The sequence below is a fragment of the Magnolia sinica genome, chromosome 3 (genome assembly GCF_029962835.1).
Source record: "Magnolia sinica isolate HGM2019 chromosome 3, MsV1, whole genome shotgun sequence".
Taxonomy (NCBI): domain Eukaryota; kingdom Viridiplantae; phylum Streptophyta; class Magnoliopsida; order Magnoliales; family Magnoliaceae; genus Magnolia; species Magnolia sinica.
In genome coordinates this window covers 111,940,611-111,953,766 of record NC_080575.1, presented here as the reverse complement: position 1 = coordinate 111,953,766, position 13,156 = coordinate 111,940,611, and the positions used below count along the sequence as shown (strand labels likewise).

Sequence of the window (13,156 nt, the reverse complement as noted above, 5' to 3'; positions counted from 1 at the left end):
CAATCCCAACCTTCTACCCCCTCCATTGACGTCTAAGGATTTCCTCCTCCGTCTGGCCATAATCCAAACACCATGCATACTCTTGACAACTTCCTTGACCTCCTCACGCCTTGCCGGAAACCACTCATCTCACTGGATTCAGCACTTGCCGGAAACCTTCATCCCAACCTTCAGCTCTCTTTCACTGTTCAGGATTTTGTGATAAAATATCATGAGATATATTTTTTACTCTATTTCCACAGCAATGGGCTCGGGGAGCATCACTTTTGCAAACAACCAGCTGGGAGAACATCACTTTGAGAATCATGTTCCCTAATTACCAGTATGGTGACAAGGATCAGGTATTGTGTATACCATGGACAAGTGACAGCCCAGTACATAAAGCACATCTCACACACCCTCCTGGCCTATTGTGTCAGTGATCATTTATCCTCCCTGAAAACATGGTTAAAGAAAATATGGATTCGCAAAACTAAATCTCCAACTTGTAGCATACTGCATGTTTGTGAATCAACAAGACAAAAACTATTACAATTTTATATGGGGTGCATTCTTTTTTTTATTTATTTTTTATTTTTAGCTCCAAACTATTACAAACTAAGCATTGTAGGGAACTGTGCAGTTATCTTAGAATAGAGTTTACTGAACCTAAATATCCATTTTCTGGTCCATTTTTTTTATTCATTTTGATAGAAATGGCAATTTTAATTTATGTCGGGGATCATTTTTTGTCCCTTGTATGACAATTAGACTAGAGTTACCTTATTGTGCTTATGTCTCGTTTGTTTTGTTTCTATGTTATTTTTGGTTTTCAATAGGATTTATCAACATTGATGCTTTTTTCTTTGAAGGGCCACAAAATTGATGCTTTGAACTGTAGTAATAATTAAGTATTTTATATGAGCGCTCTAATAACCTTAATTTCCAATTGACATGATATTCTCTCTCTCTCTCTCTCCGATCCCCCGACTACTTGACCTCATTAGCTTATGTGTTGCATTCTTTGTTGAATTAGGATTTCTATTGGAAGTGTCATTTTGCTCCAATGTTTTGTTTTTGATCTACTGAAAAGAATATTGCAATTATTCTCCATAAAAACTTTGTTACAATATTTTTATGCTACAGCACTTTGTATCTTCTACTCATACTTTATGATGGACTAGCAAACTCGCATTATAGTTGGGAGCATTAAAGAAAATACGGAATCCCAAAACTAACTCTCTAACTAGTAGTAAACTACATGTTTTTAATCAATGACACATGCTTTTACATTTTTTATATGAGGAACTGCAGTTTTCTTCTCCAAACTATTGCAAACTAAATATTGCAGGGAATTGTCTGTTACCTTAGACTAGGGTTTTCCAAAACTAAATATCCATTTTTTGGTCTGTTTTGATAGCGGGGGCTTTTTCTTCTTCTTCTTCTTCTTCTTCTTCTTTTTTTTTTTTTTTTTTTTTTCCTTTTTTCTTTTTCCTTTTTTCTTTTGTGGGGGATCATTTTCTATCCATAGTTTGATGATTATACTGGTGTTACCTTATTGCATTTATGGCTCATTAGTTTGTTTCTATGTCATTATTGGTTTTCAATAGAATTTAACAACATTGATGCTTTGAACTGTAGTAATAACTAAGTATGCTATGTCATGAAATAACTTTATTTTCCGATTTCTGATTTACATGGTATTCTCTACATGTGTTTTTATTATTTTTATTTATTTTTCCTATGTGTGACTCTGTGCGTGCACACTTGGCCCTATTAGCTTGTGTATTCATTCTTTATTGAATTAGGATTTCTATTGGATACATAATTTTGCTCCAATGTTTTGTTTTTGATCTATTGAAAGCATGTTATCGATTATTCGCTTATAAAACTTTGTTATAATTTTTTATGCAAAATATTTGTGCTTCTTTTGCTCTTTGCATCTTCTAACCATACATTAAGATGGGCTAGCAAACTTGCAGTACAGTTAGGAGCTTCCCCCTTTACTAACAGATTGCCTTATTTGCAACTAATGACCACATTTATGGTTACTTGTAGGAGATAGTTTCAATATACCATGAACTTTCACCTCCCACACTCTCCGCCAGTGCTTCAAAGCGAGTTTGCAATGCACTTGCTCTTCTTCAGGTTGACTATCCATCCAAAGTTTTGTTTTATTTAAAGTTACTGCACTTGATTATTTATGCATGGAAAATCATTACATCGTTTGGAGGTTATTGAGGATGTTAGGCATCCTTTTGTTATTCGTGTAGCAAGGGATCCTCTAACTGGAATGTGGAAACTCAACTTCGATGGAAGTTCAAGAGAGGAAATCTAGGTCTGTTGGTGATAGGCGGATCAGCAAGGATGGTTAGCGAAGGAGTCGTTGCATCTACTGATTGGGGTTATGGATTCTAATTAGGCAGAGCTATGGTTTTTTTTTTTTTTTTTTGGCTTGAAATAACTCATCCCTATGCATGTTCCTCCATCCATAATCAAAGGAACTTTGCCGATGCCATCAATTGGCCTCTTCCATGGAAGACTATTCATGGTTTTTTCCTTTAAAACAAGAAAAGAAAATTCATTAATTAAAGAATAGAAGAAGACAAACAACACTGGAAGGTGACCTTATCGTCACTGCATTGCAACACAAACAAAACAAAAGAACAACAAAGAAGGCCAATAAAACAACAAAGGCCTGCCTAGGGTTGATTGCCCAAAAATTCAGTGAGGATAAGGTCCCTCCCCAAAACTGGGGATACATACAATGGGAGCTAGAAAGACTATTGGTAGACATAAGCTTTTCATGAAAAATTCTCATATTCCTCTCTTTCCAAATCCCCAAATAATAGCTTAGGGGAACATTGACTTGATACGGCTACTGCGATCGAATAACATATCCGAATTCTAGCCAACAATCACATCAAGCAGGGACCTCTAGAAAACCCATCTCACTCTAAAACTAGTGCAGTTAATGACATTCAGGGTGTAGGCGTTTGAGCTACCTGCACGCCTGGGCCCTAGGAGAGGTCTTATCCCCAGGTGTAAGCCTAGGCATGTGCTAAGCACCTAATGCCGGACTGCCACCTGCATAATGTTGTCACTCTTTATACTTTTGGATACATCAAGGAATGTTAGTTTTGGTGTTAAAACCCATTAAGAGTGGAAAGACATCTTATAAATCCCCTTGGAGCATGCTTTCCTAATTCTAATTATACCAAGTATTTGATTTATGAAACACTCCTCTCCCAAATTTGTTAGATATTTTATGAACTCATGAAATATTGATTTCTTTTTTCTGTTAGACAGGCTGAAACATACCTTCTATAGCTAGCATACCTTATATAGTTGGTTTCCATAGGTAGATGATTCTGATTTTATTTCTTTCCTTGTATAGATGCTGTAATCTCTATATATTCAACCCCTTTGGGTTGTCTCAAATACACAAAAGCTTTCAGCTCGTCCCGATTTACATGGTATCAGAGCATCACTGATCCAAATCCGGCACCACCTGTCAGATCCGACCACCCCTGCGTCGTCCGGCCACCCCTGTTGCGTCGTCCGATCATCCCTCTGCTCGTCCAGCACCATCTGCTGCTCGTCCTGCGCCCCTGTTGCAGATCCGACTATCCCCTGCTCTTCCGAACGTCCCCTGTTGCAGATCCGGCCACTCCTTGCTTGTCCGAACGTCCCCTGTTGAAGATCCGCCCATCCCCTGCGCGTCCGACCATTCGTCCGACCACCCCCTGCACGTCCGACCACCCCCTGCCGCGTGTCCGACCACCCCCTGTTGTGCGTTCAACCACCCCCTGCGCGTCCGACCACTCCTATTGAAGATCCGACCACCCCCAGCGTCGCCTGATCTGTTGCTGTTGTTGCTGCGTCGCCGGATCTACATTTTTCAGATCCACAGGTCCTGTTGCTGTTCCTATTCTTCTTCTGCTGTAACTGTTGCTGTTCCTATTCTTCTTCTGCTACAACTGTTGCTGTCCTGTTGCTGTTCCTATTCTTCTTTTGCTGCAACTCTTTGCGTGCTTTATACTAACTCCGATCAATGGACAAGAACTCATCACGTACAGAGGCCCCAAGGTGTAGTTTTGATGGTACCAACTATTCACTATGGGCCATCCATTTTCAGAACTTCCTGAAGGGTCGTGGTTTGTGGGGACTAATTGATGGATCTGTTACTATTCCCACTTCCACGGATGCCGATAAATTGGCTGATTGGGAAATGAACAATGGACGGATTATTATTTGGATTCTCGATTCAGTCGATCGGTCCATTGCTGTTGGCCTCACACCTCATCGCACGGCTAAGGCAATGTGGGAGCATCTTCAGACAATTTATCAACAAAGTAATGCGGCCCGGTCATATCGTCTGGAATAAGATCTCGTTAACCTTACTCAGGGTGACGACAGTATTCAATCATTTTATTCTAAAATTGTCACAATTTGGACTGAGATGGCCTTGATGGATCCAATATTTCCTAATGACTTTAGGATTTTCCAAACTATGCGCGAGAGTGCGCAAGTTCGCCAATTTCTTATGAAACTGCGTCCGGAATTCGAGCATTGTCGAGCTGCTCTCTTGAACCGTAGCCCTACTCTTTCATTGAATTCGGTTATTAATGATCTATTGGCTGAGGAACAACGACTGAAAGTTCTATCACTTCCTTCCTCGACTCCGGGATCCTCTGATATGGTGCTTGCTGTGTCCACCACTACATCAATGCGTGGCTCCTCTCTTTTAACATGTCGCGGCTGCAACAAGGTGGGTCATGTTGTTGCTCAATACAAAGAATGGTGCGCTTATTGTCGACGAACTGGTCATGGTATTTAAGACTGCCGTACACGTGCATATGCATCTTCTTCTGTTCGTGGACGTGGTGGTCGTGGTCTTGGCCATGGTCGTGTTCTTTCTGCTACTGCTGCCACTATTTCTTCCGAGTCGACTGTTACTGTTTCTGCTGAAGGTCTTTCATCTCCGTTGACTCCTGCGATGCTCCAGCAAATCGTTCAGGCCCTTTCTGTGGCCGGTATGTCAGGTATATCCCCATCTTCTACATGGTTCTTCGATTCGGGTGCTTCCAATCATATGACCGGTGCTGTATCACATCTTCGTGACATTCGTCCCTACACCGGCAATCAGGCTATTTCTACTGCGGATAGCACTAGACTACCTATTCAGTCTGTTGGATCATTGACTTTCTCTCCTTCTGCTCATCGCCAGTTCACCCTTCGTGATGTGTTTCATGTCCCTAACCTCTCCTCCAATTTAATTTCAGTTGGTCAACTCACATCAAATAACTGCTTAGTCATATTTCTTCCCAACTGTTGTTTTGTGCAGGATCTGGCGACGGGGAAGGTACTTGGGAGGGGTAGGCGGCATGGTCGTCTGTACGTGCTGGATTTTGATCCATCTGTCACTACGGCCCGTTGTTTCTTTTCTCATTCTTCATCAGATATTTCTTCAGCAAATAAATTCTGGAAACTATGGCACTTTCGCCTGGGTCATCCACATTCCGATCGGTTACTTCAGTTAATTTCGTCTGGCATGTTAGGGAATATTTCTCTTAATAAAAATGATTTGGATTATTCTTGTTCTTCCTGTTGTCTTTCAAAAAGTAAGTGTGTTCCATTTTCCCTAAGTACTACAAAATCATCTTCTATGTTTGAACTTGTGCATACGGATGTCTGGGGTCCTTCACCAATTATGTCTCTCTCTGGGTTACGATATTATGTAATATTCATTGATGATTTCACACGTTACACTTGGATTTACTTTCTGCAATTGAAGTCACAGGTTTTTGAAAAATTCAAGTTATTTCACTCTATGGTGGAGACTCAATTTCGGGTTTCAGTTCAAACTCTCCGCTCTGACTTAGGGGGGGAATATCTCTCAACTGATTTTCGTACATTTCTTCAAGGGCATGGAATTATTCATCAAACCACCTGTTCTGATATTCCACAACAGAACGGGGTGGCTGAAAGAAAAAATCGTCATATTATTGAAACTGCCAACACCCTGATGACAGATATGAGTGTTCCTCGTTCTTTCTGGGCTGAAGCAATGTTACATTCCGTCTACTTGATTAACCGGATGCCAACCAAAGTTCTGAACAGTAAATCTCCTTACTCTGTTCTCACTGGCTTACCTCCTGCATCTCTCAACTGATTTTCGTACATTTCTTCAAGGGCATGGAATTATTCATCAAATCACCTATTCTGATACTCCACAACAGAATGGGGTGGCTAAAAGAAAAAATCGTCATATTGTTGAAACTGCCAACACCCTGATGACAGTTATGAGTGTTCCTCGTTCTTTCTGGGCTGAAGCAATGTTACATTCCGTCTACTTGATTAACCGGATGCCAACCAAAGTTCTGAACAGTAAATCTCCTTACTCTGTTCTCACTGGCTTACCTCCTGCATATTCCACATTTCGTGTTTTTGGTTGTATCTGTTATGTTCACCTGGCTTCACGTGAACGTAACAAACTATCTCCAAAATCAGTCAAATGTATGTACTTGGGATTTGGAGAAACTCAGAAGGGTTTTCGATGTTATGATCCGGTTTCTCATCGTGTTCGGGTTTCACGACATGTTTTTCTTTAGCACATTGCTTTTCATTCATCTCTTCCTCCTCCGCACACTCCCAACTCTCCTGGTCTAACTGCCTTTCCAGAAATTCCGTTTGCCTCAAGTACTCTCCCTCGTCCGTTGCAGGTTTACTCATGTCGACCACGTGCAGATCCACCACCTATTACTCAACCCGAACCTACTGTACCCGTTGCTGATCCCGAACTTACCTCGATCCGTCATTCCGCTCGTGAACATCGAGCGCCTGATCAGTTGATATGCTCTATGTCTGCCATGAATGCTACTCCGGATACCGTTTCTATTCCTACTTCATACTCTCAGGCAGCCACTCATGATTGTTGGAAGAAGGCTATGGCAGAAGAACTTGGGCATTGGATGATAATCATACGTGGGACATTGTCACTCGACCTCCACCAACTAATTGGTAGCAAATGGATTTATTCGGTCAAACTCAAGTCTGATGGATCATTGGATCGATACAAGGCTCGACTTGTCGCTCAGGGATACAAACAAGAATACGGAATTGATTATGATGAGACTTTCGCTCCCGTGGCCAAGATGAAAACTGTTCGTACTCTTCTGGCTATATCTTCTGTTCGCTCATGGCCACTCGCTTAGATGGATGTGAAAAATGCCTTTCTTCATAGAGATCTTCAAGAAACCGTGTATTTGAAACCTCCTCCTGGCTCCTTAATCCCTGACAATAAGGTATGTCGCCTAAAGAAAGCCCTATACGGCCTCAAACAGGCACCTCGGGCATGGTTCCAACGCTTTCACGATGTTGTTACGGGTGCTGGCTTTACTCAAAGTGGTCATGACCTATCCTTATTTTTGCGCATCACTGCTCACGGAATTGTCATTGTTCTAGTATATGTTGACGACCTCCTACTGACTGGTAGCGATACTGCTGGCATCTCGGCTTTAAAGGAAGTTCTGCAATCCTCCTTCAAGATGAAAGACCTCGGCCATCTTACATACTTTCTTGGGCTTGAAATCTCACGTTCTAAACGTGAGATCCTAGTCAGCCAGCGTAAATATGCCAAGGATCTTCTCGCTTTGGCATCATTGACAGATCAGAAAACAGTTCAGACTCCCTTAGAACTTAACATTCATTATGGCCACGACGATGGTGATCTACTTGCACAGCCCGACTTATACTGCCATTTGGTTGGGAGTCTGGTTTACTTAACTATGACTCGCCTTGATATTGCCTACGCTGTCCAAGTCGTCAGTCAGTTTGTTTCTGCTCCTCGGACTCTTCATATGACTGCGGTGTTACGCATCATATGGTACCTACGTGGAACTCTAGATCGATCACTGTTCTTCTCCTCCACGGCGACTCTGGACCTTCGTGCTTATTCGGATGTTGATTGGGCTGGTTACGCTCTCACACGAAGATCTATCACTGGCTGCTGTGTTTTTCTCGGCACTTCTCTCATCTCTTGGAAGTGTAAGAAGCAGGCCACTGTTTCCAAATCAAGCACAGAAGCCGAGTATCGAGCGATGTCTGCTGCGTGTAGTGAACTTGTTTGGTTATGTGGACTTCTTTCCGACTTGGGCATTCCTGTGCAGAATCCTACTCCACTCCATGTTGATAATCTCAGAGCCATTCAGATTGCCTCTAACCCGGTTTTTCATGAACGGACGAAGCATATTGAAGTTGACTGTCACTTTATCCGTGAGAAATTTCAGTCTGGACTCATTTCTCTACCACATGTTGCATCCCATGATCAGCTTGCAGACATTTTCACCAAGTCCCTAACTTCTGCACGTCACTCATTTCTCATTGGCAAACTATTACTTGTCGATGACCCGCATTAGTTTGAGGGAGGATGTTAGACAGGCTGAAACATACCTTGTATAGCTAGCATACCTTATATAGTTGGTTTCCATAGGTAGATGATTCTGATTTTATTTCTTTCCTTGTATAGATGCTGTAATCTCTATATATTCAACCCCTTTGGGTTGTCTCAAATACACAAAAGCTTTCAACTCGTCTCGGTTTACATTTTCTACTAGCCTTTCAAGCACTACATTAGGGTTCTTAAAAGAAATTTGAGTTTCCATTTATGCCAACAAGGGATAGACACAAATTATTGGAAATTCTATAAAATGAAGGTTTCTAAGTTTGGAAATTTTGAAATTAAGGTTTTGTGGATTTTTTCTACTAGCCTTTCAAGCACTACATTAGGGTTCTTAAAAGAAATTTGAGTTTCCATTTATGCCAACAAGGGATAGACACAAATTGGGGTTCTCAAGGAAACTGGAAAATTTAGATTAAAAGAGTTGGGGATATTGAAATTTTGGTTTTTTAAGGTTTGGAAATTTTAGGAAATTTAGCAAAATTATGATTTTGGGTTGGGGAATTTGGGTACTCGCGAAATTAGGAAATTTAGGGCAAGGATTTTGGGAAATTGGAATTGTATGGATTATAATTAGGGGAATTTATGAAAGTTGAGGATATGGGATTTTAAGCTAAAGAGGAATTGGAAATTCTACCATTTTATTTATTTTTTAAAATATTTTTTTCTATTTATGCATGAATTTTGGCCCTCAAAAATAAGTGCAAACACCTAAATGTAAGATATTTTCATATTACATTCATTCTAATATATCTATCATTGATAGTAGATAGTTAGAAAATTAAATATATGAAGGTTCATAAATTCATCAGACAGTATGATACAACTTCTCACCAAAGAGTGGACCGTTACACCACCATAAACATGTTCCAATTTATAAATGAATTCAAGTTTTTGGAAGTGGTGTCTAACTATCACTTTATTTAAAATTCACAGTAACTTTACACTTAGTTTTATTTCATTGTGTTAAAATTAGTTTTAGAGCTAAAATTATTCTAAAAATAATGTATCTATAAACAACATATATTCTACTAATATAATTTTCTAAAAGAAAAAACCGCTCGTGGAATGTCGTCTCGTGCCTGGGCATTTCTAGCATTTCAGGGGTTGTTGCCTAGGGTGTACCTAGTGCCTTCAACTAAATAGTCTACACTGTCTTTTTGCGCTTCGCCAAGCTCAAGTGGACAATTTCTTGTGGGATCGCATGGTGTAGAGGTTGGGAAGAGTCGGAGGGCAATCTGACGTTTGTGATTGTTAGTGGCTTTATGGGCGATTTGGGAAGAAAGAAATAGGAGGTATTTCTAAAATATGATCCACAATATTGATTGGGTAATTTTGAGAGTGATGCCTTATATTCCCTAGTGGGGGTCATGTTTTGGGGGTGGGGGGAATGCTTGCTCTTTCATTTTATAGTTTGTTATGATGTTTGTATGTTTCCTTTGTATAGTGTTTTGCTCTATCTCGATGCTCCTTTTCTTTAATAAGATTATTGTTACCTTTTAAAGAAAGTCCCAAATACCTCTAGCAACCTAGCAATGCAAAAGGAGATGATCCGTTGATTCCTTTCGTCTCCTGCACATGAAAAAACTTATTGTCCACCACCACATTCCTCTTTTTGAGGCGTCAATTGTAAGAATTTTGTTGGTGACAGTGATCCACACAAAAGCTTGAAACTGAGGGGGAATAATGACCTTCCAAATTTTGGCGCACAAGCATCGAGGGTGTCCATAGTTGCACAACTTAGCAAGGAGAAATTTGGATGAAAACCAGGCCTTTGCTTCCCACTTCCAAAACTTTTCTTTCTCATTGCATTTGTTGAATTTTATAGAAATCCAATTGGATTCCTGCTAAAGCCATCATTAATACTACTTTATTAATGACTAATGTAACATGGTTACTGTCTGGGAGCATATCTTCTTAATTGCATCTTACATGTTGTAAGCGCATAGCATGGCTAAACCCATGGAGTCCATCATGGACACTGCATTGGATCTTGTGTATGCGGTCAAGCCAATGACATGAGGAGATAGGACCCGAAATCCCTTGTCCATGAAAATAATTTTCACAATCAATCATGTGCTTGGGTAGTACATATGTGAGGTTGTTATGTGACTTGATGACTACTAAAGCAATTTTGGCTTTGTCTCGCAATTTGAGTTATTTTAATCACATATGTACATGAGTATGCACAACATAGGTATTGGCACATTGAACATGGGATCACGTGAAGGAATGCTTCTAGGTCCCATTATGGAAGCATACTACATTGCTAAGTGCCTTGTCCATACGTCTTGACACCTAAGGATGAGTAATGGAGAATTCGTTATCACCTCGAGTGGATTTAATACATGCTGTTATTCTTTGACTGAATATGACATACAGATGTGGTTGGGTCACTTGAGTGGAAACATGTACTCACATGATAGTTCAGTAAGGAAACCACAATATATAGTCGTGTTGTATAGACTTATGCATATGGAAGAGCACCAATAGGGCCATTTAGTCTTGAGCCTATGTAGTCTTTTAGGTCCATGTTTGGAGCCTAGACCCTGATGATGATTGGGTGATGATGTGATAAGTGTTGTCATATGCAATTGCATAAATGTTGTCATTTGCGATCATGTAAGTGATTATGCAATCACACGTGCCACTTTGGGAGGATGGACCGCATATGCCATAGCGACATGTGGCTTTTGGACCTTTGGGCTCTATACAGTTACACAAAGAAGTATGCATAGGGGGGTAGGGCTAGCTTCATCTACATCAACTACGTTTATATCATCGTATGCGTTGTGTTCCATACATTCATCTTGACGTTTGGCACTATCGCATCTCTTTCTCAATTGTTTATCCATATATTCCGTGATCTCCGTTCGGATTTCTGTAGTAATTTTGTCGTGTGCTTTTGCATTTGACCCCAGTAACTGTATATGCAAGGTGTTGTTACGCAATGCCACTAGAACCAACATAACTCACATACTGTGCGAGTTTTATCCGTAGCACTACGATAATGCCCATACTTCCAACCCGGGTCATTCAACTTGGGTTTCAAAGAGAAAGATTGGGAAGAAGGCATGGTTTATTGATTCTTCTTGTTATAACTTGTAAGTTGTAAAAACTAAAGACTAAACTAAAATAAAGAGTTAAGACTAAAAAGATGAGAGAGAGAGAGAGAGAGAGAGAGAGAGAGAGTTACACTTACTCACACTAGTAGTAGAAAAAAGGGATCGAAAAGAAAAGGAGAAAGAGAGGGAGTTAAAGTTACACTTGAATCTTATCTTCTTGTAAGTTGTAACAAACTAAAAAAAAACGTCTCGACTCTTGAGTCTTGAATGTAGAGAGAGAAAGATAGAAAGAGAGAGAGAAATGTAGAATGACAAATGAGATGAAAGTAGATTGTACTTGTACCTACTTTGTCGCAAATGACAAATGAGAATGATGAATGAATGTATATTGTAGAATAGAAATGAGAATCTAGAGATTAAAGAGATAGAAATGATAATAGAGATAAATGAGTGACTAAAGAGAGATAGATATGAGAATGAATGAATGTAGTTATGTAGATTGTAGAAATGAGAATTTAGGGATTAAAGAGATATAGAAATAAAATGAGAATGAATGAATGTATAATCATAGATTATGAAGAATCTTGAGATTAAAAAATGTAGAATGTAGAAAGAGAGAGAGAGAGAGAGAGAGAGAGAGAGAGAGAGAGAGAGAGAGAGAGAATGTTTAAATGAATGTTATGTAACTAGAGAATGAATATAATAAATAGGAGAATGTAGAAAATGAAATGAATGAGAATTATGAGATATGTAGAAAATGAAATGAGAGACTTGACTTGGAATTCGATGTATTCTTTCTTCTACTTTCTTGAATCTTGATCGAAGGTTGAAAGAAGTTGGAGCTTGGGCCTTGGAGACTTGGAATTTGAGAGTTCAAAGATGGAGAATGTAATTATGTAAGAGAGAATAAGAAAATTGAGACTTTGAAAGTGTATGAGAGTAGAGAGAGAGAGTTTGAGTGAATGTAGAATGCAAATAGATGGAGTGGGTATGAATGCCTTTTTATAGGCAAAAAGGTTGGATTTTGAAAAAATAAAAATAAAAAATTAAGTCCTTCCGGTCAGATTTCTGACCATTGGGCCAATATGCGATCGCATATGTTGTGTGCGATCTAATATTGTTGCATATTTGACATATGTGATCCTATATGTGCAATGATTGCATATGCCATAGTCACATATGCGATTTCCCCTCCATAGTGCGCATATGCGATCGCACATTACAACAGTGCACATGATGGACCTATCTTGGTTTTTCAGATCAAGTTAACCGACTTCTACTTAAGGAAGATCAATAAGGCCATTCCTATCCACAAGTTCCACGAACTTCCTCATGGAAGTTGTGACTCTGCGCCCTCCCATTTTCTCGTGACTGAAGCGGATCGTGTTGAAATCCCCACCAACAGCCCTCAGCTCATGCCAAATATTGCTTCTCATTCTAGGTTATTTGGCCCATATACCTCCATAAGTGTCCACATAAAATGCTCGCCCACTGTTCAACACAAGAATTGAGGTGTTATCAACAAATTATGAACTGCGTATTGTGGTGGGGTAAAATTATTTACTCATTACGAGAGGTATTTAGGGTTTTTGTTATGTATCAAATGGGTTGGCAAACATTAGATTAGTTATGGGGTTCATATTGTTTTAGA

At 39.8% G+C, this 13,156-nt stretch overlaps 1 protein-coding gene across 5 annotated transcripts in view; it reads left to right on the top strand.

Moving 5' to 3' along the window:
- LOC131240740 (uncharacterized) overlaps positions 1-13,156 on the top strand; it is a 42,490-nt gene that overhangs the window by 15,642 nt on the left and 13,692 nt on the right. For all 5 annotated transcript variants that reach the window (XM_058239173.1, XM_058239174.1, XM_058239176.1 and 2 more), the window contains exon 3: positions 2,038-2,127. In XM_058239173.1, coding sequence (XP_058095156.1) covers positions 2,038-2,127 — 90 coding nt within the window. The remainder of the gene's footprint in view (positions 1-2,037; positions 2,128-13,156) is intronic.